Source organism: Podarcis liolepis (assembly GCF_965112155.1).
Source record: "Podarcis liolepis genome assembly, chromosome: 9".
Lineage (NCBI taxonomy): Eukaryota > Metazoa > Chordata > Lepidosauria > Squamata > Lacertidae > Podarcis > Podarcis liolepis.
In genome coordinates this window covers 5,536,843-5,560,797 of record NC_139564.1, presented here as the reverse complement: position 1 = coordinate 5,560,797, position 23,955 = coordinate 5,536,843, and the positions used below count along the sequence as shown (strand labels likewise).

Below are 23,955 nucleotides of genomic sequence, written 5' to 3'. Positions count from 1 at the left end.
AAAATGCATCTCTGGGTTATTTGGGGGGCATAGGAATCCGTTCATTTTTTCCCCTCCAAAATATAGTCTGGCCCACCACATGGTCTGAGGGATAGTGGACCGGCCTACAGCTGAAAAAGGTTGCCGACCCCTACCATAAGTGATCCATTAGGGGGCTGCATGTGGATTGTGCGTGGGGTACCAGAGAAGGAAATGGATGGGGCCACCTCTTTTCTCTTCCAGCCACCCCATTGCCTTTCTCTCTGTGTGTAGCAGGCAGGTATCACATCATTCTTGCCAGAGATCTGAACTGAATTGTTTGCAGAGAGCTTTTGAAATTAGGGGTTGGTTTTTTTTGGGGGGGGGGGGGCTTGCAAAGCATTAGGCAAAAGACATGAGGTTGCCCACATGTTTTAAAGAGATTGGGGAAACAGACAGAAACCAGTCAATCACTTCTTTGAATCTGTATCTCGCATGGAATTCCAGTCTAATAACAGTTGAACTTAAGACAGAGGGGTTATTTTTCAATTAACCGACAAGCAGCGCAGGGTATGTGTCATAAATGGTTTTTGCAGACACTCACGATTTTATTTATTTTTAAAAAATCACACCCTGCTTTTCACATGTGTCTCAAAGCAGATGACAAAGAAAAACAAATAAGAAATCATAAATAAATTTTGCTTTGAGCTTAGAAGGAAAGAGAGCAGGACAGGATCACACTTCAAAATGACCTTGACAGATTAGAGAACTGGGCAAAAACAAAAAAGATGAATTTTAACAGGGAGAAATGTAAAGTATTGCACTTGGGCAAAAAAAATGAGAGGCACAAAAGAAGATGGGTGACACCTGGCTTGAGAGCAGTACATGTGAAAAGGATCTAGGAGTCTTGGTTGACCACAAACTTGACATGAGCCAACAGTGTGACGCGGCAGTTAAAAAAGCCAATGCAATTCTGGGCTGCATCAATAGGAGTATAGCATCTAGATCAATGGAAGTAATAGTGCCACTGTATTCTGCTCTGGTCAGACCTCACCTGGAGTACTGTGTCCAGTTCTGGGCACCACAGTTCAAGAAGGACACTGACAAACTGGAACGTGTCCAGAGGAGGGCAACCAAAATGGTCAAAGGCCTGGAAACGATGCCTTATGAGGAACGGCTAAGGGAGCTGGGCATGTTTAGCCTGGAGAAGAGGAGGTTAAGGGGTGATATGATAGCCATGTTCAAATATATAAAAGGATGTCACATAGAGGAGGGAGAAAGGTTGTTTTCTGCTGCTCCAGAGAAGCGGACACGGAGCAATGGATCCAAACCACAAGAAAGAAGATTCCACCTAAACATTAGGAAGAATTTCCTGACAGTAAGAGCTGTTCGACAGTGGAATTTGCTGCCAAGGAGTGTGGTGGAGTCTCCTACTTTGGAGGTCTTTAAGCAGAGGCTTGAGAACCATATGCCAGGAGTGCTCTGATGGTGTTTCCTGCTTGGCAGGGGGTTGGACTCGATGGCCCTTGTGGTCTCTTCCAACTCTATGATTGTATGATTCTATGATTCTATGAGCAGATCTGCATCGGTGCTGTGAGTGCATTCAACAAGATTTGTGGAATTATTGGCAAGAGATATCAGAAAGTCAATTGTAGGCGGACGTCTGAGCCAGATTTCACCTATTATTAAACACTGCCACTTGATAACCAAAATTGCTTCTGAGCTGTTCGTAAAACAAACAAAAAAAAATTGCACAACATTCTGTGCAAATTTCCTTTCGTGCAACGACCACCATCTGTTAAAACTGCTAAGTGGCACATAGTGTTACTTTCTCCCTTTTTTGTAAGCACCACCTTCGACTTCAGTGTCTCGGATCTCTGCTGTCTCCATTTCTATTAGGTTTTAGCATCAATCAGATTGTCCTTGCTTCGGCTGCAAAAAAGAATTTGCGCTTATCAACACTGGCAACCACCCAAAGACCGGTGAATGATATTTCCTACCTTTCTGCAAGAATCTACAAGATGCAGAAGAATGCATCGAAATCTCTTGGAATTTGGGGAGGTTCTTTCGTTTTAGAATTCTGGAAAACACCTTGGGAGATGGGTGTGCATTGCAAGGGATCATCACCTTGTCGTAGCGAGTGGGCTTGACGTTCCTATGACCCTTGTGAGCGAAGCCGTTGGGAATCGCCAACAGTGTGACGCGGCAGCTAAAAAAGCCAATGCAATTCTGGGCTGCATCAATAGGAGTATAGCATCTAGATCAAGGGAAGTAATAGTGCCACTGTATTCTGCTCTGGTCAGACCTCACCTGGAGTACTGTGTCCAGTTCTGGGCACCACAGTTCAAGAAGGACACTGACAAACTGGAACGTGTCCAGAGGAGGGCAACCAAAATGGTCCAAGGCCTGGAAACGATGCCTTATGAGGAACGGCTAAGGGAGCTGGGCATGTTTAGCCTGGAGAAGAGGAGGTTAAGGGGTGATATGATAGCCATGTTCAAATATATAAAAGGATGTCACATAGAGGAGGGAGAAAGGTTGTTTTCTGCTGCTCCAGAGAAGCGGACACGGAGCAATGGATCCAAACTACAAGAAAGAAGATTCCACCTAAACATTAGGAAGAACTTCCTGACAGTAAGAGCTGTTCAACAGTGGAATTTGCTGCCAAGGAGTGTGGTGGAGTCTCCTCCTTTGGAGGTCTTTAAGCAGAGGCTTGACAACCATATGTCAGGAGTGCTCTGATGGTGTTTCCTGCTTGGCAGGGGGTTGGACTCGATGGCCCTTGTGGTCTCTTCCAACTCGATGATTCCATGATTCTATGATTCTATGAATCTCGTACTCCCAGCAGGGTCACCCAAGGCGGAAAGGTCAAAGGGAAGGAGCTGGACAAAGAATGATCCAAGAAGTTCTCAATGGAAGAACAGGCGGATGATAACAAGCGGTTTGTTACAACGGCTGTGAAGGCTGCAGCAGATAAGAATCTACCGGTTGTGGTGATGCTCATGCCATCGGAATACAGTGGTACCTCTGGATAAGAACTTAATTTGTTCTGAAACTGTTCTTAACCTGAAGCACCACTTTAGCTAGTGGGGCCTCCTGCTGCTGCCGTGCCACAATCGCACGATTTCTGTTCTCATCCTGAAGCAAAGTTCTTAACCCGAGGTACTATTTCTGGGTTAGCGGAGTCTGTAACCTGAAGCGTATGTAACCCAAGGTACCACTGTAGAGCCTTACTGCGAAGACTGTGCATTGGTCAGTGTGCACTGATCTGCACACACAATACAAATTCACGCACAGGCATCTTGCAAAAACCCATCCCTAACCCAAAGTCCCACGCCGATCGGCAATTGATGCAAACCCTCGCCACGATCAACTCCCACCCGGGAACCAATGTCCCCACTGCGGAAGGACGTGTGGATCCAGAATTGGCCTCCACAGTCGCTTACGAACCCGCTGTTAAAACCGTGTTTATGGAAGACAATCTTACTCGTCAAAGTGATTGCTGAAGGAGAAAGAAGAAGAAGAACAACAACAAGAAGAGGAGGAGGAGGAGGAGGAGGAGGAGGAGGAGTTTGGATTTGATATCCCGCTTTATCACTACCCTAAGGAGTCTCAAAGCGGCTAACATTCTCCTTTCCCTTCCTCCCCCACAACACTCTGTGAGGTGAGTGGGGCTGAGAGACTTCAGAGAAGTGTGACTGGCTCAAGGTCACCCAGCAGCTGCATGTGGAGGAGCAGGGAAGCGAACCCGGTTCACCAGATTACGAGTCCACTGCTCTTAACCACTACACTACACTGGTGTAGAAGAAGAAGAAGCAAGGGGGAGCAGGAAGAGACATGTCTAACCCAACTCGTGGCAACTGCTTTCCCACTGAACTCTACCCCGCTGCTGCACCAACCCTGCGGGTTCTAGATAAGCACGGATCCAGAGCGCTGCTGGGGTAAGAGAGAAAGGGTTGAAGCACCCTCCTTCTGCACCAACATACAAACAAATCACATGTGTGCAATAAAATGGGGGGGAAAGACAGAAGAGTGGGAGTAGCAGGCTTGCTAAGGTGTAAAAGACTGAATTAGGTAAGTGTTGGAGATGCAAAGAGATGGAGGGAACGTTCTCTCAGATGCGGTGGACCTATTAAAGGGTAAAAGAGTATTGGGAAATGATCCATAATGAATTGAAAAAAGTGTTTAAAAGTAGTTTTCCAAAAAAAACCCCAGAGTCCTTTCTTTTGGGGATAATTCAGATGGAAATTACCAGGTGTCAAAAAAGGTTATTTATGTATGCCACTACTGCAGCTTGTGTTTCGTTAGCCCCAAAATGGTGAACGAGCGAGGTCCCAACTAAAGAAGAATGGCAACTTAAGCTGATGGAAAACACGCAGATTACGGACTTAACATAAGAGAACAAGAAGAACATCCGTTTAGAGAAGATTGGAAAATGTTTATTGAATATATGGGGGGGACTGTATACACTTGAAAACGCTGGCAGCATTAAGATAAATTCAACAGTGTAAATACCGTATTTTTCGCTCTATAACACGCAGATTTTTGCTCCTAAAAAGGAAGGGGAAATGTCTGTGCGTGTTATGGAGCGAATGTGTGCTCCCTGGAGCCGAAAAATGAGGCAAAAATCAAACCGCGCTTCAGGGAGAAGGGAGCTCCGTGAGACAGGAAGCTGCTGCTTTCCTTCATTCTGCCTCAGGGTCTTACTGCCCACCCTGCTCTGTTTCGTTGCTGTGTTTGCTCAAACGGAACAAAGAGCAGGGAAAGCCCCTCCCCTCCAGGCAAGTAGAGAGGAGAGCAGAGCGTCGCTCTATCCTGTCCCTGCTCCGGAGGGAACAATGTATGTGAAGGGAAGAGAGATTACAGGTTCGGCTTAAAATTCTGATTTGACTTCCTACTTTTTGTTTTTGGAGACACACAGCATTCAAATATGCTTTCTTCCATTTAAAAGGATGAAATCCTTAAACAGTGTTTTGCCTGTAAATTCATGCGATCTGGAAGATTACAGTGTCTGTACCTCTTAAGGGATGGCAAAGCTTAGGTTTCGCTGCTAAATAGTTCTTAATGCAGTTAAAATGCTTTCTTCTGTCATGCTGGTGGGAGGGAGAGGGAGGGAGAGAGAGAGAGAGAGAGAGAGAGAGCGAGAGCGCACGCTGGCTGGCTTGTGTGGGTGGGTGGGGGGAAACTTTTGCCTTCCTTTCCTCACGTTATAGCCCTCTCCTGCATTCTTAGCCTTTCTGTGTTTTTCCTTCCCTCCCCACTTAAAATGTGGTTACAAAGCATGGATCCACATGGATCCTCAGGATCTTTGCATTGGGTCAGCCAAAATTCACCATCAGAGCACATAGCATGTCCATGGCTACAGCCTGTCCCCCCCCCCAAAAAAAAATCACGCACCCACTGTTGCCTGGGGCTGCAATGGTGCAAAAACGTGGTTACAAAGCATGGATCCACAGGGATTCTCAGGATTTTTGCATTGGGTCACCCCAAATTCACCATCAGATCACATGTCTGTGGCCACAGCATGAAGCACAAAAATGATACGTCCACTGTTTCATTCAGAATATTTTTTCCCTTGTTTTCCTCCTCTAAAAACGATGTGCGTGTTATGGTCAGGTGCGTGTTATAGAGCGAAAAATACGGTAAGTCTTGATGGATGTAACAATAGAATACTGAATGGTTCAGTTTATGTAAAATATGCAGGGATTTATGATATGCAAAATGAAGCATGGAAGGAGAAGGGAAGTCCTTGATATTTTAAGGATGTTTTTTTAAAAGAAAAATAAATAATAAACATCCAGAAGAAGAAGAAGAAGGGGTGCACAGTGTATATGGTTATATGGCTGCCTCTTGAGTTGGCAAAGACCGTAGCTCAGTGGCAGAGCACTAGCCGTGCAAGCAGAAGGTCCCGGGTTCGAGTCCTGGCATCCCCCAGGAGGCCTGCCAACTGGTGTAAATCACAAGCGGGGGGGGGGGGCGCACTGAGAAGCAGCTTCCGGATTTCCCATGGGCATCTGGTTGGTCCATGTGAGAATGGAGTACAGGAGCAGAATCCTAGAGTTGGAAGGCACCCAGTGGTCATCTAGTCCAACCCGCTTTGGCCCCATCCAGCAGGCAGGATTTCCTTATGTTCTGAAAAAGACGCTTGAAATGCCTGAACTGGTTCTTCCTTTTTTTTAATCCTGAAAATAATTGTTTGTGTGTCAACACAGCTTGAAGAACCGCACAAACCTTTAAGTCGCACAGATCGCTCGAGATTTGTCTCAAAGTGAGCCCTGCAGCACTATTCCCGACAGCGCTGGAGCGCTGCATTTAATCTATAATCTAGCTCTCATACGAAAGAGAGAATTTGCACGCAAAATCAGAAGGCTTCATCCTCGGCCTTTTCCAGCCAGCTCCGGCTCCCCCAGCCCCCCCCCCCCCTTGTTCACCCTTTTCCTTTTCTAAACTTGTCAGTTTTGTGGCGGGTGGGGAGGGGGGGGCAGATGCTTTAAATACAAATCAGACAGAATTGGCAAGACTTTTCGCGAAGTATTCCCAGTATCAACATTCCCTTACCCTCCCCCCCTTTCCCGCCCCCAATATAAACAAGCCGGAGAGTCTCAAGACTTTTCCTGCAGGTCCTAACGGAGACCCCAGAATACACTATAAACTGTAGCCTTCTCCATCTGGTTTCCTTAAGTCTTTGGCTGCAAGTGGGAAGGAATGTAAACCATTCCGCGGGTTTTGAGATGCCTCGATGGCATGAAGTCTTAACTACAGGTGAGATGGCAAATGGCAGGAGGCGGAACAGGCAAAACGGAAAAACTGTGGGCACATGTTGCTTTCGGCTCTTTTCGGTTTCCTCGGATCCTTGTCCTTTGCACCATCCTACAGCAATGCTGGCGCTGTGGGTGGCGCTGTGGGTTAAACCACAGAGCCTAGGACTTGCCGATCAGAAGGTCGGCGGTTCAAATCCCCGCTCCTGTTGCTCGGCCCCTGCTCCTGCCAACCTAGCAGTTCGAAAGCACGTCAAAGCGCAAGTACTGTATTTTTCGCTGTATAAGACGCACTTTTCCCCTTCTAAAAAGTAAGGGGAAATGTGTGTGCATCTTATGGAGCGAATGCAGGCTGCACAGCTATCCCAGAAGCCAGAACAGTGAGAGGGATCGCTGTGCCGCGCTCCCTCTTGCTGTTCTAGCTCCTGGCTTAGCCCCTCTATCCCTTCCCCCATCTCCCGGAAAACCCCCAAGAGCCGCACTCCCTTTAAAGCGCCATCAGTGATGGGCTGCCCTTCTGCCTCCTCGGGGAAAAGCCTGCAAGTGCCGCACACACGCTCCACGCGACTCGTGAAAGGGACGCATACCGGCTCTGCTCAGTGCTCCCTTTGGAGAATATTTTTTTCCTTGTATTCCCCCTCTAAAAACTAGGTGTGCCTTATCATCAGGTGCGTCTTATGGAGCGAAAAATACGGTAGATAAATAGGTACCGCCCCGGCAGGAAGGTAAATGGCATTTCCGTGCGCTGCTCTGGTTCTCCAGAAGCGGCTTAGTCATGCTGGCCACATGACCCGGAAGCTGTACGCCGGCTCCCTCGGCCAGTAAAGCGAGATGAGTGCCGTAACCCCAGAGTCGTTTGCGACTGGATCTAATGGTCAAGGGTCCCTTTACCTTACAGCAATGCTTGCAATGCAATAGTCCTGCTCCGCATCCCCTCTGGTTAAAGAACCATGCATGCAGCCAGCAGTATGGATCTGCCCTAGAAAAGAGAGCCTGCCATTCCAAGACCCCTTGACAATTCACTGTGTGTATCTGTTTGTGTGTTCATTTGGTAAAACAAGGCAGACAGCAAGGAAATATCCCAGGACCATCTTGAATGGATTTGCTTCAGTAAAGCATTTGGGTTAATTCCACAGTCAGGCAAAGAATTTGGAGAGTTATAAACAAGGCAGACATACCAAACGCAATGACAAAAGTAATGGGGGGGAGAATGCAATTCAAAAAGGCTGGGGGGGGGGGAGAGGCAGAGGAACCAGAGACAACAACCGGAGCTGTCTGGGGACCTCAGTGCCCTGGAGGCAAGACTGCAGCTCTGCATTGCCAGCAAAACCAATTAGCCGATCCCTGGAGTTCGCCAAGACGGAGAGGCACTAAGCAAGGCAACTCCGCTGCTACCCATGTAAGAAGAAGAGTTTGGATTTGATATCCCGCCTTTCACTCCCTTTTTAAGGAGTCTCAAAGCGGCTAACATTCTCCTTTCCCTTCCTCCCCCACAACAAACACTCTGTGAGGTGTGTGGGGCTGAGAGACTTCAAAGAAGTGTGACTGGCCCAAGGTCACCCAGCAGCTGCATGTGGAGGAGCGGAGACGCGAACCCGGTTCACCAGATTACTATTCTACCGCTCTTAACCACTACACCACACTGTAACCAGGGAGGGCTGCAAATCGCTCAGAACCATTAAGCCATGTTACTTGCAGAGGAGGGCGATGATGAAGGGGTCTCGGAAACCAAGCCTTACGAAGGACAGTTGAGAGCTGGGAAAGAGGAATTGCAGAATTGTAGAGTCAGAAAGGACCGCAAGGGTTATCTATCGTGCAGTGTGGGGCTCGAACTCCCAGCCCCAAGATTAAGAGCCTCGTGGTCTACCAACTAAGCTATCCACAGGAGATGGAGATAACAGCTATTTTCATATTGGAAGGGCTGTCACATCAAAGATGGAGCAACCACGTTTTCTCCTGCTCCACAGGGGAAGACCCAAACCAATGGAGTCAAATGACAAGAAAATAGATTCCAAGTAACTTTCTTGAGCTGTTTGGCAGTGGAATGGATGACCTCGGGAGGTGGAGGACTCATTGGAGGTTTCTAAGCAGAGGTTGGGTGGCCCAGAAACTACAACTAATCCAGAATGCGGCAGCTAGACTGGTGACTGGGAGCGGCTGCCGAGACCACATAACACTGGTCTTGAAAGATCTACACTGGCTCCCAGTACATTTCTGAGCACAATTCAAAGTGCTGGTGCTGACCTTGAAAGCCCTAACCGGCCTTGATCCAGTATACCTGAAGGAGCATCTCCACCGCCATCGTTTTGCCCAGACACTGAGGTCCAGTGCCGAGGGCCTTCTGGTGGTTCCCTCACTGCAAGAAGCCAAGTTACAGGGAACCAGGCAGAGGGCCTTCTTGGTAGTGGCACCCACCCTGTGGAACACCCTCCAACCAGATGTCAAAGAGAAGAACAACTACCAGACTATTAGAAGACATCTGAAGGCAGCCGTGTTCAGGGAAGCTTTTAATGTTTAACAGACCACTGTATATTGAGGGGTTGGACTAGATCGTGGGTTGGCAAACTAAGGCATGCAGGCCTGATCAGGCCCAATTGCCTTCTGGATCCGGCCCGCAGACGGTCCGGGAATTGCTGCATGGATCGCCAGCGTGCACGTTCTTTCCCTCTCCCTCATACGGTGGGAGAGGCTTCTCTGGCTTCTCCCCACCCTGCCTAGAGGAGGAAGGGGGCTGGGCCTTGTTGGTGCCAGCAGCAGCAGCACTCGAGCGGCTGCCATTTTAAGCAGCCCCTCTCCAGAGCCCTTTCTCATGCCGCTCATCATTCCGCCGCCACCAGACCCTGCCACTCGGAAGACACTGGTAAGCAGCCACCGGGGCTCGTGGTGCCTTTGCATCATGTTTGTTCCCCAAAATATAGTCCAGCCCCCCACAAGGTCTGAAGGACAGTGGACCGGCCTCCTGCTGAAAAGGTTTGCTGGCCCCTGGTCCCTTCCAACTCTATGATCCCTCCAGGCGAGGGCCACATTCCCCAGAGAAGGAAATCTACTTGCTTCCTGGACCCAAGAGCTTGTAACACAGAGCACCCTCCATCATGCCAGTATCTATTTATTGGCCCCAATCCATCTCATCGCCACCTCCAGGCAACGGTCAAACACCTGAGCTGCCTTCTCCCGATTCAGATGGTACGGAGAGATGGAGTTGTGCATCACACCCTGACAAAGTCCCCCGGTGCTTTCATATAACTGGTGAATAGCAATGGAGAACAAGATTAACTCCCCGTAGGACGCCGCAAGAAATGATAAGATTTCTGATTGCTAAGTTCTGGATGAAGGGAGCGAGTCTCCTCCCTCCAGGAAACATTTGGGAACTGCTGCTTTGAAGGAAGAACAGACAGCAAAGAGATCAAATGCAAAGAAGTCAGCCAGCGGGAGATTAAACAAACAAACATGTGGGCTCTGCAACAAGGTGTTGCAGCGCAGAGTGTTGCCATTTGGGCTACATTAGCAGAAGTTGAATTTGCTACTCGTAAGGTAGGATTCTACTTGCCTGTTTCTTCGAAGAAGTAGCCGTTCCTGGACATCGCTGCCGGTGGGCTTTCTAAGAGGAGAAATGAGAGAAAAACAAATTAAGAGGGCAGCTCAGACAATTCAGGGGTTTCTTTTTAAACGAATGGACATTTATTCTTCGGCATGCTTCACTTTTCTTCCGGAATGTCTCCGTTACATGGATTTATCATATGAAAACGTATATTTGCAAGCGCTGGTTTCCATTAGCCTTTATTTATTAGTATTCATTATTATTAGTATTCACTTTATCTCACCCAGGGCAACACAAAAACGACTTAGAACCAACCAAACAGACAGGCAAAACCTCCCACAGAGATTCATTAAACCTAAGAGGGAAAAGAAATGGATTAAAAACATCTCACCCACTTCTAAAAGGCCACAGACAGTCAAAAGCCTGGTTATAGAATAAAGTTTTTGCCTGGTGCCTAAATACATGCTATAAGGGCGCCAGGTGAGCCTTCCTTTGACTACACGCTTCGTGAAAAAGTAGACTAAAGTCGACGTGTTTTTACCGAAATGGCAACTCTTAAACGTCCCATGTGCAAGTTGAAGCCATCCTATCCGGATCCGTCCTGAACTTTCGTCTTCATTTCCAGGCAAACAGGCTGCTAGGAATCTCACTGTGATAGGGGTGATGGATGAGCACAATGAGATTCAGAAAGAGAGCAGGCACCGGGAAGGGCACAAAGCTCCGGGGCGACTCACACAAGAGGCTAATGCAACGTGAAACGGCACACAAGGTTTGCCAGGAGACAGCAAAGAGGCTACTCTCTTTCACCGTTACATAATCCCAGGGTCACCCGGAGGCCCATCTCTGCCTTTGTTTACAGGCACATCCCTCACTTTCCTCCAGGTGCTCGTATATCAAAAAAACGAGCCCTTGCCTCTTAAGGCAAGGATGGGGAATCTGCAGAAGTTGAGGGACTCTGGTATGGTGGGAGTAGTAGTCTAGCAAACCAGGCAGAGCCTTCTTGGTAGTGGCGCCCGCCCTGTGCAAAGCCCTCCTGCCAGATGAAAAGGAGAGAGAAGTTCTACATACAAGTTTTTTTAAAGGTAAAAGACCCCTGGACGGTTAAGTCCAGTCAAAGGTGACTACGGGGTTGCGGCGCTCATCTCGCTTTCAGGCCGAGGGAGCCGGTGTTTGCCCACAGACAGTTTTCCGGGTCATGTGGCCGGCATGACTAAACCGCTTCTGGCGCAACAGGACACCGCGACGGAAACCAGAGCGCACGGAAAGGCCGTTTACCTTCCTGCTGCAGTGGTACCTATTTATCCACTTGCACTATTTATCCACGTGCTTTCAAACTGCTACGTTGGCAGGAGCTGGGACCGAACAACGGGAGCTCACCCTGTCACGGAGATTCGAACCACCGACCTTCTGATCGGCAAGCCCAAGAGGCTCAGTGGTTTAGACAACAGCGCCACCCGTGTCCCATATTTTAGAAGACAGCCATGATTATGTTTTTGTAGCTGATGGAAGCCACCCAGAGTGACTGGGGCAACCCAGTCAGATGGCAGGGGACAAATAATACTATTCTATTATTACCTGGACTAGTGATGTATGGAAGTGAGAGCTAGACCATAAAGAAGGCTGATCATCGAAGAATTGATGCTTTTGAATTATGGTGTTGGAGGAGACTCTTGAGAGTCCCACGGACTGCAAGAAGATCAAACCTCTCCATTCTGATGGAAATCAGCCCTGAGTGCTCACTGGAAGGACAGATCCTGAAGCTGAGGCTCCAAGACTTTGGCCACCTCATGAGAAGAGAAGACTCCCTGGAAAAGACCCAGATGTTGGGAAAGATGGAGGGCACAAGGAGAAGGGGACGGCAGAGGACGAGATTGTGGGACAGTGTTCTCGAAGCTACCAGAATGAGTTTGACCAAACTGTGGGAGGCAGTGGAAGACAGGAGGGCCTGGCGTGCTCTGGTCCAGGGGGTCATGAAGAGTCAGACACAACTAAACGACTAAACGACAAAAATTACCTGGACAGCACCACTTTGGAGAGGTCTGGTTTAACATTGCACGTGAGTGCAGCCAAATTGGAAGCCATTAGCTCCCAGGGCTAGGAATTCGAACAGGTATCTGCTTTGCGGACCTGAGCATGCAGGTGTTGATTCTGCTCCTCCTGCGTCTAGATGCAGCCTTTATACTTCTTGTCACAGAATGAGGCCGCAATGGACCCCATGCATGAAGCATTCAATAAGAAGAGGATCCCATGCACAAAACGTTCGATAAAGAGATAGAGATCTAGAAGAACAGAGCAATTTGTAGGGCTAACCCTGCGCCTTTATACAGCAGTGTTTTCAGAAATGTCCCCGAGACAGAACACACTCAAGACATGTTGCTGTGCAAATACCGGAATCTTGGGAAAGCACAAGAAAACAGAAACAAGACACAGGAGCAGGCTTGTCAGATCAATGTTTTTTCAAAAAATAATAATAGTCAGAATATTATTAGCTCGTGTGCGTTCTGCAGTGCTTCTGCGTTGAGCCATTCTGACACGAGGAATATTACCCTGGAATTGAAAACATTCCTTAATAAGGGATGCTGCAAAGGAACGTCTTGAAACTCCGGCCCCATCAAGGTGAAGGGGTCAAATGCAGCTGAGAGACAAGAAGGGATATTGCCTCTCTTTCTTTTTCTCTTTTCATTTCATAGATTTCCCCCCCTTTCACATTTGCACATTTGCATCCAGCAACATTCCGTTATTAAATTCCTCAGAAGATGCGGCTCAGTGTCTTGCCAGCCAGCTTCCTTGATATTAAAAACATAACAAAACCTGCAAATTCCAGTCTCCTGAGCTCTGCTATATCCCCAACATAAAAAGACAACCTTGCATTCCCCAAATACTTCACAGAAGCATTTCTAACTTGGGGGCAACCTGAAGGGAATACCTCCCCAGTTCCATGCTGTTGTTTCCACCCATCACGTCTTTTTATTCAGATGCCCCAAATCATTTACAGTTAAGCCACTGTTCCACGGCCCTGCAAAACTCCCCATTTTATAGGGGTTTCCATAAGCCTTTATTTATTAGTATTCATTATTATTAGTATTCACTTTGTCTCACAAAAACAACTTACAACCAACCAAACAGACAGGCAAAACCTCCCACAGAGATTCATTAAACCCAAGAGGGAAAAGAAATGGATTAAAAACATCTCACCCACTTCTAAAAGGCCACAGACAGTCAAAAGCCTGGTTATAGAATAAAGTTTTTGCTTGGTGCCTAAATACATGCAATAAAGGCGCTAGGTTATTTCGTACCACCAGGAGGGTGGGAAGGTGGAGTTTAGCGGTTTTATAAGTTGTGTGTCTTTGTTTGTATGGGCCTTAGGTTGCCTACCCCGGATTTAGGGCTTTAAAGGTCAGCACCAACATTTTGAACTACTCACTTTATTAACTACTCACTAACTTTGTCACGGGACGTGGGTGGCGCTATGGGTTAAACCACAGAGCCTAGGACTTGCCGATCAGAAGGTCAGCGGTTTGAATCCCTGCGACGGGGTGAGCTCCCATTGCTCGGTCCCTGCTCCTGCCCACCTAGCAGTTCGAAAGCACATCAAAATGCAAGTAGATAAATAGGTACCGTTCCGGCGGGAAGGTAAACGGCGTTTCCGTGCGCTGCTCTGGTTCGCCAGAAGCGGCTTAGTCATGCTGGCCACATGACCCGGAAGCTGTACGCCGGCTCCCTCGGCCAATAAAGCAAGATGAGCGGCGCAACCCCAGAGTCAGCCACGACTGGACCTAATGGTCAGGGGTCCCTTAACCTTTTCCTTAACTTTGTCACAGATCTTAAGAATGGGAAAATGCCAACAACTTCGCTTGGGTCAAGACACCGCTGTATTTCCCCAGCAGAGAAGCTAAGCTCATGTGAATGATCATTAATTCTGTTCTGGTTTCTACTGAAAAAATGCATCAGCAAGCCTTCCCCTCCTTCCCGGTGCCAAACACATCTCCGCTGCCAACACACCTTTGTCAAACTTCAAACCCTAACCCAGTTTTGCTTCTGTTGCGGCTGAAGAGATTGACAGAAACAGGGAAGGAGAAGCTTCGCTAATGAGAAATAAGAAATGCTGTAGAAGCTCACTAAGTAGGTCAGGCCTCCCTCATATTGTGCGGCATCACTCAGAGCCATGGCTACGGAGGAAAAACACCCGCCCATGAAAACGAAGAGGACGCGGAAACAGCAACACCCAGTCAGGAGGACCCAGGGGCGCCTGCCTGTCAGTCTCCCTCCCTCCTACCTACCTCCCTTACCTCATACCTTGGTTGCCATTAATTTGATTTTGAACTTAATTTGATTTAATTTTGAACTGATTTTAAAATGAATTGGTTTTAGAATGTTGTGTTACTTTTATTGTTGTTAGCCGCTCTGAGCCCGGCTTTGGCTGGGGAGGGCGGGATATAAATAAAATTTTATTTTATTATTATTATGGGCAGAGGGCAAAAGCATCCACAACGGAGCCGTCTCTGAGAAGGGGTCCAGCTTGGTGCCTGCCTCCGACAATCCCACAGCAACCCCAGGGGACAAGAAACAGGCTCGTGTTTGGATAGTTCCAAAATTCTGCAACTGGTTGCCTAACCCCCTAATATAGTTCGTTTATTGATCTTGCCAAGCTCTGCGTCTCAAAATGAGATTTCGGTTCGGAGACAGTCGTGGGGGGGGGGTTACATCTAGGCCGAATCTGGGCTGCTCGCTCCCTAAGCCGAAAACACACCCAATTTTGCTCCTTTCGTAGGACCACTCTACAGGCAGGGTTAGAAACTCAACTCACTATACAGTGGACACTCGGTTTGCGAACGTGATCCGTGCGGGATGCACATTCGCAACCCGCAGCATTCGCAACCCACGTCTGCGCATGTTGTGATTCAGCGCTTCTGCGCATGCGCAAAGCGCGATTTAGCGCTTGTGTGCATGTGCGACCGCCGAAACCCGGAAGTAATCCATTCCGGTACTTCCGGATTTCAGCAGTCCGTAACCCCAAAAAACGCAACCTGAAGCGTCTGTGATCTGAGGTATGACTGTATAAAGCTAGGCTCAAAACGGCTCCTTAAACCAGGGTTACAGTCGCCAAGACAGAATGCATCGTCGCCATTTCAGAGGGCAGACAGCTCAAAAGTTGTGTTATTTTCCAACACGGCTTTCTGGTTGCTCTGATTTCACAGGCAAGGGAGAAGAGTGAAAGGGAGGTTTCGCAGCTCAGCCTCTGAGCCCCTCTCATTTCCCAACCCAGCCAGGCGCCGGCTACAGTAGACCCCCTGCCAGGATCGCTCTCCGCAGGCACTAAAGGGATTGCTTTGCAGAAAGAAGCCGCCTCCATTTTTTAAAAATAGCACGGGAACCAGCAGAGGGGACCCTTCTCTCCATCCTGAAGGAGCAACAAGAGTTTTAATTTCCCTCTTTCTTGTTATTATTCATCACACTTCCAGCCTGTCGTTCTTGCAAGGACATTAAGGCAGACGGCCGGCCCTATCCTTAAGCACACTGGGGAAGCTGCCTCAGGCAGTACTCTAGGAAGCCAGTGGGGTTAGGGTGTCAGGTGAGGACCTGGGAGATCAGGGTTCAAATCCCCACTCAGCCATGAAGGGTGACCTTGGAGTCAGTCTTAACCTACCTCACCGAGTTGTTGTAGGGATTAACTGAGCGGGAAGGAGACGCCCACGTACTCCCTGGAGAAAAAGGTGGGATATAAAAAGCTCTTCTGCTCACCTGCTTAAGAAAGCGGGAAGGGCCAGCCAGGTGGAGAGGTCAGTCGCCAACCTGAGATCCAGAGATCTCCACGTGGCCACAACTGGACCCACATCAGTTACAAAACATGCCAGGCACCTGGGTAACTGGACCTGAACCAATCTCAAAGAAACCCAACTCCTGCTTGCTGTTTTTGGATATAGATGTGCTGGTGTTTTTTGTTTTTTTAAAGAGTATGCCAGCATCAAATTAGATAATTTATTACGGTCAAATACCAGTTCACATAAATGACACAATAAAAACACCGTTCATAAAGATAAAATATACTATCGGAGCAGATTGCAGCAATAGTTCATGAGTCAAAATTGAGATATATCCATACACCCGCACAACTGAGATTTGGGCTACCATAAAAAATTGACCCTGAGGCACCCCAAAGGGCAACTTCAACATTTCCCTAGTAAGCTATTTTATTCCAGAGGATGTGCCTACAAATCTGGGCGCAGAATCTGGCTACCAGCCAGGTCGTCTTGTGATCTTTGCCTAAGAGGAGAGAATTAAATTTAGACTCGTCTGAAAGATCGACGAGCCTCTTCAGCAAAGGATCAATGGTGTCTCTACGAATCTCAACATAAAAAGGACATCTAAAAAATATATGTTTGGGGCTTCCTATTTCCCCTAATGGGCAGGCACAAAGTCTCTGTGTGTATAAGACTCTTCTATAGGAGCCTTCCAGAACCGGTGAGGGCAAGGCTGAGCTTCTAGCAAGCGTAAAAGCCCTTCTTGTGTCAGTATCAGATTGCTTCTGGTCATGTGCCTGCCCCTCTCTGCATGTGTGCTTCTCATTCCTCCATTTGTTCTGTTCCTGTTTTCTAAGTTTGCAATAAATCGGTGACAGGAGTTGTCTGTAGATTTTTGGGACCGTAAAGTTTTCCAGTGCAAACCAGGCATTGTAACTGTTCAATGCACAACATCAGCACCTGCCCTCCCTCTGACCCCACCATGGGTTCTACACAACTTTTCAGCTGCAGACACTGAAAACAACCATGACAGCATCCCAGGCAATGGAAGCAAAGGCCAGGCATCTCATATTGCAGCTCCTACAATGAGCCGGGGTTGAGATAGTAAGACCACATCTGAGTCCTGTTCTGAGCATCACAATTTAAGAAGGATGTTGACAAGCTGGAATGTGTACAGAGGAGAGCGACCGAGATGATCAACCCTACAATTCTATGGGTTCTATGACCTCCTGTTGTCTTTGTCCATGAAGTTTTCTTGGCAGGGATACTGGAGTGGCTTGCCGGTTCCTGCTCCAGGTGGATCACGTTTGGTCAAAACTCTTAAAAAGCAGAGACATCACCTTGCCAACAAAGGCCCGTATAGTTAAAGCTCTGGTTTTCCAGTAGTGATGTATGGAAGTGAGAGCTGGACCATAAAGAAGGCTGATCGCCAAAGAATGGATGCTTTTGAATTATGGTGCTGGAGGAGACTCTTGAGAGTCCCATGGACTGCAAGAAGATCCAACCGATCCATTCTGAAGGAAATCAGCCCTGTGTGCTCACTGGAAGGACAGGTCCTGAAGCTGAGGCTCCAAGACTTTGGCCGCCTCATGAGAAGAAAAGACTCCCTGGAAAAGACCCTGATGCTGGGAAAGATGGAGGGCACAAGGAGAAGGGTACGACAGAGGACGAGATGGTGGGACAGTGTTCTCGAAGCTACCAGCATGAGTTTGACCAAACTGCGGGAGGCAGTAGAAGACAGGAGTGCCTGGCGTGCTGTGGTCCATGGGATCACAAAGAGTCGGACATGACTAAACGACTAAACAACAACAAATGACCTCCTAGGTACTTTCCAGTTCTTTACGATGCTTCTGCAAAGCACCGTTCCAGTTTAACCAGGCATGTGACCTCATGCCCGTCTCTTGCTGTGTCACAGTAATAGTGAGGACTCAATCAGCCTTTGATACCCAGGTGTACACAGCTTCAAAGGATGATGCAAAACTCAAAGAACAGAGGGCTGTAGCCAAGTTAGGAAGGGTCACAGAGGAGTTCAGGTGGAAAGAGATGGGCAAGGGGGGCAAGTGGAGGCCAGGGCCTTGCAATAAGCTATGTGCCCCATAAGCAGAGATCAGAAAGAGCGCAAATTCCCTCTAGGGAGAAGAGAAGAGGCATTTTATGAAGAGAGAAAGCTGCAGAGAGAGAGAGAGAGAGAGAGAGAGAGAGAGAGAGAGAGAGAGAGAACAATCTAATATGCAAAGAGGAAGGAAAGATTTGAATACTGCTACAGCTTGAAGCTCTGCGGGCAAGGAGGAAATGAAAAGGATTTGGAAGAAATGATTCAGCAATCCTGCCCAATGAGAGATGGACTGGAGCATGGGTAGGCAAACTAAGGCCCGGGGGCTGGATCCGGCCCAATCACCTTCTAAATCCGGCCCACGGACGGTCCAGGAATCAGCGTGTTTTTACACGAATAGAATGTGCCCTTTTATTAAAAATGCATCTCTGGGTTATTTGTGGGGCATAGGAATTCGTTCATTTTTTTCCTTCCCAAAATATAGTCCAGTCCCCCACAAGGTCTGAGGGACAGTGGACTGGCCCCCTGCTGAAAAAGTGTGCTGACCCCTGGACTGGATGGCTCTCTGCCTGCTGAAATGCCAACTGAACGGGGGTAGGAAACGAATTTTGAACAGGGTAGGAGGAGGACAGAAAAATATAAGTAGAGGCAAGTTGTAGGGGCAGGACAATACAGTACTGGACAAAAAAAAACAGGCGCTAAATGAATGCAAGTTCATTTCCTAACGTTTAGCAATTAAGTTTTCACTCCATGTCTGATGTATGTGTTTATGTATTAGCTGTGCTTTGCAATATGCAGAAGAGAAAGCTTCCTAACAAATTTTGCAATACATTAAACGTCCATCACACCGAACACTTTTCATTCCAGCAAGCATTTTATGAACTTAACTGCTTTTGTTTTCACTGGACTGAGTTGCAGTTGAGCAGTATATACATTGTCAAAATAGATAAATGAAATAAATTGGAACCTCTAGGCTGGCAAAAGTGACTCTAGAGGAAGCAAGAAAACTGCATATTGCAGGAAACTGAAGCCCCAAGAAGGAACTTCTACAAACCACTGAATCCCATGGTTTTCCTGCTGGAGCCACCAAGAGATCAACTTCAGACTCACAACAACTTCAGACTCACAACAGCCATCACACCGGACAGACAACAGCAGATGTAAAAAATAATAATAATAATTTATTATTTATCCCTGCCCACTCTGGGTGGCTCCCAACAGAATATTAAAAACACATTAACATCAAACATTACAAACTTCCCTAAATAGGGCTGCCTTCAGATGTCTTCTAAAAGTTTGGTAGTTGTTTATTTCCTTGACATCTGATGGGAGGGCATTCCACAGAGTGGGCGTCACCACCGAGAAGGCCCTCTGCCTGGTTCCCTCTAGCTTTGCTTCTCGCAGTGAGGGAACTGCCAGAAGACCCTCAGAGCTGGATCTCAGTGTCCGGGCTGAATGATGGGGGTCGAGACGCTCCTTCAGGTATACTGGGCTGAGGCCATTTAGGGCTTTAAAGGTCAGCCCCAACACTTTGAATTGTGCTTGGAAATGTACTGGAAGCCAATGCAGATCTCTCAGGACTGGTGTTATGTAGTCCCGGTGGCCACTCCCAGTCACCAGTCTAGCTGCCACATTCTGGATTAGTTGTAGTTTCTGGGTCACCTTCAAAGGTAGCCCCACATAGAGCACATTGCAGTAGTCCAAGCTGGAGATAACTAGAGCATGCACCACTCTGGCAAGACAGTCTGTGGGCAAGTAGCGTCTCATCCTGCGCACCAGATGGAGCTGGAAGACTGCTGCCCTGGATACAGAATTGACCTGCACCTCCATGGGCAGCTGTGAGTCCAAAATGACTCCCAGGCTGCGCACCTGGTCCTTCAGGGGCACAGTTACCCCATTCAGGACCAGGGAGTCCTCCAAACCCGCCCGCACCCTGTCCCCCAAAAAACAGTACTTCCGTCTTGTCAGGATTCAACCTCAGTGCTGATGCTGATGTAGAACATTTTGGTGTAGTTCAGATTCACCAACTGAATACCAAGGAAAATCACTTATCCTCCACATGTCTCTAATAACGGGAAATGAGCAGTGGAGTGTGTGGAACAAAAAATAAACTTCAGACCACAAGGCACCTGAAACCTAGTTAGATACCCTTTGCTACTGGATATGGTTTCACAGATGCAGCCAAGCCATCTCCATCTCTCTTTCGAAACTGCATGCAAGCATCCCTAACGAAGAGCACACAGTTCAAAAGCCGCCAGCTGGACCCATTAGAAAGCATCGTTCCATTCACTTTATGTTTCCCCTTTGCCACAGAGGAAGCTGGCAGCCCGGCAGGATCCCGGTCGTAGCAGCTGCTGTGTGCGTCTGCAAATGGAGCCCACGGGAGCCGGAGAGCCAGCGGGAAGAGCAAAAATAACTTCTCCGCGCCCGTTGGCGAAGACTCGGCAGAGAAGCCAATTGCCACAAGTTGAAAAAAAAGCACCAGAATAGAATGAGAAAGTCTGTGCGTGAAAAGGGCAAGCGGAAACGTAAAGGCCCAGTTGTTCGTGGAAGAAGAAAGTGCTGTTTTGAAAAGTGAGAGGGAACAGGTGGTCCATAGCTGGTGCAAAGAGGAACAGGCTGCAGAAAGTGGAAATTGCAACTATCTTAAAGGTAAAGGGACCTGCGACCATTAGGTCCAGTCGTGACTGACTCTGGGGTTGCGGTGCTCATCTCGCTTTATTGGCCAAGGGAGCCGGCGTACAGCTTCCGGGTCATGTGGCCAGCATGACAAAGCCACTTCTGGTGAACCAGAGCAGCGCACAGAAATGCCATTTACCTTCCCGCCGGAGTGGTACCTATTTATCTACTTGCACTTCGTGCTTTCGAAATGCTAGGTTGGCAGGAGCAGGGACCGAGCAAGGGGAGCTCACCCCGTCGCGGGGATTCGAACCGCCGACCTTCTGATCGGGAAATCCTAGGCTCTGTGGTTTAATCCACAGCGCCACCCGCGTCCCAACTATCTTAGACTTGAGTTGAGTTGGAAATGGAAGAAAGGAGCAATTCCAGGTGAGTAGCTTCCTTCTGGATAATGGCAGGAAAGGACAGGGCTCAAATGGCACCCAAACAGCGTCGAGCGCATGAAAGGAATCACAGAACTGTAGAGTTGGAAGGTGTTAAGTTGTGGGTGAACATATCAGACAACACAGTGATTCTTCAAACAGCTCTTGTTTATTCACAGGCCAGAACAGAACTGAACTGAAGGGTTCAGCCAGCCTGCTTATATAGAGCTCCAGTACAACGCAACAGTAACAACTTTCTGTAACTATCCAATCACTGAACGTCACTTTCAATCCCTTATTTGCATATGTGGACCTGAGTGAAAACTATCTACAGTATCCCCCCTGCTGGCCCAGGGTGAGAACTTCAGTACATAACAGAAGGGACCTCGGGGGTCATCTAGTCCAACCCCCTGCAATGCAGGATTCTTTTGCCCAACGTGGGATTCGAACCCACGACCCTAAGAGCCCCATGCTCTACCGACTGCAGATTTCCATTATGTTATTTTTATCTTTTGTTTGTAAGCCGCTTTGGGATGTATTTGAATAAAAAGCAGCACAGAAAAAGAATAAAATCAATCAATCAATCAATCAATCAATCAATCAATATTACAGTACTGGCAGTTTCCAGTGCAGATCTGAATGGCAGCAAAACACTGAGCTGCCACAAACTGGTAAGTCGCATCCATCGTAGCATCCATTTAAAGCACATTTCTCTCTCCCCCCTCCCAAGAATCCTGAGAACTGTAGTTTGTTAATGGTACTGGGAGTTGTAGTTCCGTGGTGGGTGAACTAGTTCCCATGGTTTTGTCTTTTTTATGGTGTGATATATAAGTATAGAGAGAGAGAGAGAGAGAGAGAGAGAAAACGGCAAAGCGAGCCCCTCATTAAGTCTTGCCCAAACAAGACCAAAAAGGAAGGCAAAAACTCTGGCAAGTTCGCAGCTGATAAGGGAAGGGAAAGGAGAATCTGAAATGTCCATTGCTAAGACCGTTTAAGCCTAATAATAATAATAATAATAATAATAATAATAATAATAATAATACAATACAATACAATACAATACATTAGAAGAACTGGCCACAGAAGACAAAGCACTTCTGAAAGGAGCATTAAAGGAGGAGACAGGAGGGAAAGGCAGCTGAATGAATTCTTTGTGTCTGCCCTCACTTCAGAAAATGTAGGACAGACAGAATTGCATTTTATTTTATTTTTTAAAGGAGGGAGACTATCGGAGGGAGGGAGGGAGGGAGATCCAACAGCCAGCGAACTCTAATCTTGTGGAATTCCCTCCCCACAGAAGTGCATTCGGCACCCTCATTCTGAAGCTTTCATCACCTTTGAAGATGTACTTGTTTATGCTCTTAAGCATGTGGCGTGTGGTTGTGTGCTGTGGGGTTGGTCTCCTTGATGCCAGAGTCCCTTAAGCAATTCCTGGGGCCCTGGAACCAGCAAGAGTTAAAATCCAATGGAGGTTAAAAATAATGTCAAAAGAGCGTACAGTGGTACCTCGCAAGACGAAAAACTTGCAAGACGAAAAACTCGCAAGACGAAAGAGTTTTTCATTTTTTGAGTTGTTTCACAAGACGAATTTCCCTATGGGCTTGCTTCGCAAGACGAAAAATGAAGACGTCTTGCAAGTTTGTTTCCTTTTTCTTAACACCGTTAATACCCAGGGTGACTTCGAGGAGCAACTCATAGCACGCGGTGTGGTAGCCTTTTTTTGAGGTTTTTGAAGACTTTGGTGATTTTGAAGACTTTGGGAAACCGTGCTTCGCAAGACGAAAAATTCGCAAGACGAAAAAACTCGCAGAACGAATTAATTTTGTCTTGCGAGGCACCACTGCAAAGCAAAAGACAGACTTCCGGTTAAAATCATGGAACCACAGAATTTACAGAAGGGTCCAACTCCCTACGGTGCAGGAATCTCAACTAGATCATCCATGACAGATGGCCACCCAAGGAAGGATGATATATGATAGTTCAATTGGCAGAGCATGAGACTCTTGATCTCAGGTTCATGGGTTCGAGCCCCACGTTGGGCAAAAGATTCCTGCACTGCAAGGAGTTGGACTAGATGAATCTGGGGGTCTCTTCTGACAATTCTAGAAGTCTGGTCTCTAGCATTAAAAAGAGGGTCGCTTTGTGCCTGATGTCTGGACCCCTTCCTCACTTGACTGGTGGTGAGAAGGACACTAGCCAGTAGTTTTTGGAAGCAGGCTGCAGGCAGAAACCAGAGAGGGGGAGCCACACTCGGCTTCTGCTGGAATTCAAGGTTTGACGATGGGAGAAGCAAGACCTTCTGGGGTGCCGGTGCTGAGCCCTGCCATCTTAGGCTCTGGTTGTATTTGTTGTTGTTTAGTTGTTTAGCTGTGTCCGACTCCTCATGACCCCCTGGACCACAGCACGCCAGGCACTCCTGTCTTCCACTGCCTCCCGCAGTTTGGTCAAACTCATGCTGGTAGCTTCGAGAACACTATCCAACCATCTTGTCCTCTGTCGTCCCCTTCTCCTTGTGCCCTCCATCTTTCCTAGCATCAGGGTCTTTTCCAGGGAGTCTTTTCTTCTATCTTTCCATGATTTTAACTGGAAGTCTGTCTTTTGTTTTTTACGCACTTTTAACATTATCTTTAACCCTTATTTTTATTGCAAATGCAACAGAAAGAAATGCGCTCTCCCATTTACAATAAGAACGGTCTACGAATCCTGACTTAAACACAGATATTTGCAGAGGCGGCCCATATGCCCAAACAAGATTGTTGATTCTAAGACATATGTTCAAATGTAGCATCGTGTACGGAATAGAATTCGAATGTGGAATATATAAAATAATTGCTGGATTTTGGCACAGGTTGTACCCATTCTTGCC

At 47.6% G+C, this 23,955-nt stretch overlaps 1 protein-coding gene across 5 annotated transcripts in view; it reads right to left on the bottom strand.

Annotated features, from left to right (window-relative positions):
• Positions 1–23,955, bottom strand: part of SLC4A11 (solute carrier family 4 member 11) — a 252,074-nt gene that overhangs the window by 112,332 nt on the left and 115,787 nt on the right. For all 5 annotated transcript variants that reach the window (XM_083458672.1, XM_083458673.1, XM_083458675.1 and 2 more), the window contains exon 2: positions 10,264–10,314. In XM_083458672.1, the coding sequence (XP_083314798.1) occupies positions 10,264–10,314 (51 nt within the window). The remainder of the gene's footprint in view (positions 1–10,263; positions 10,315–23,955) is intronic.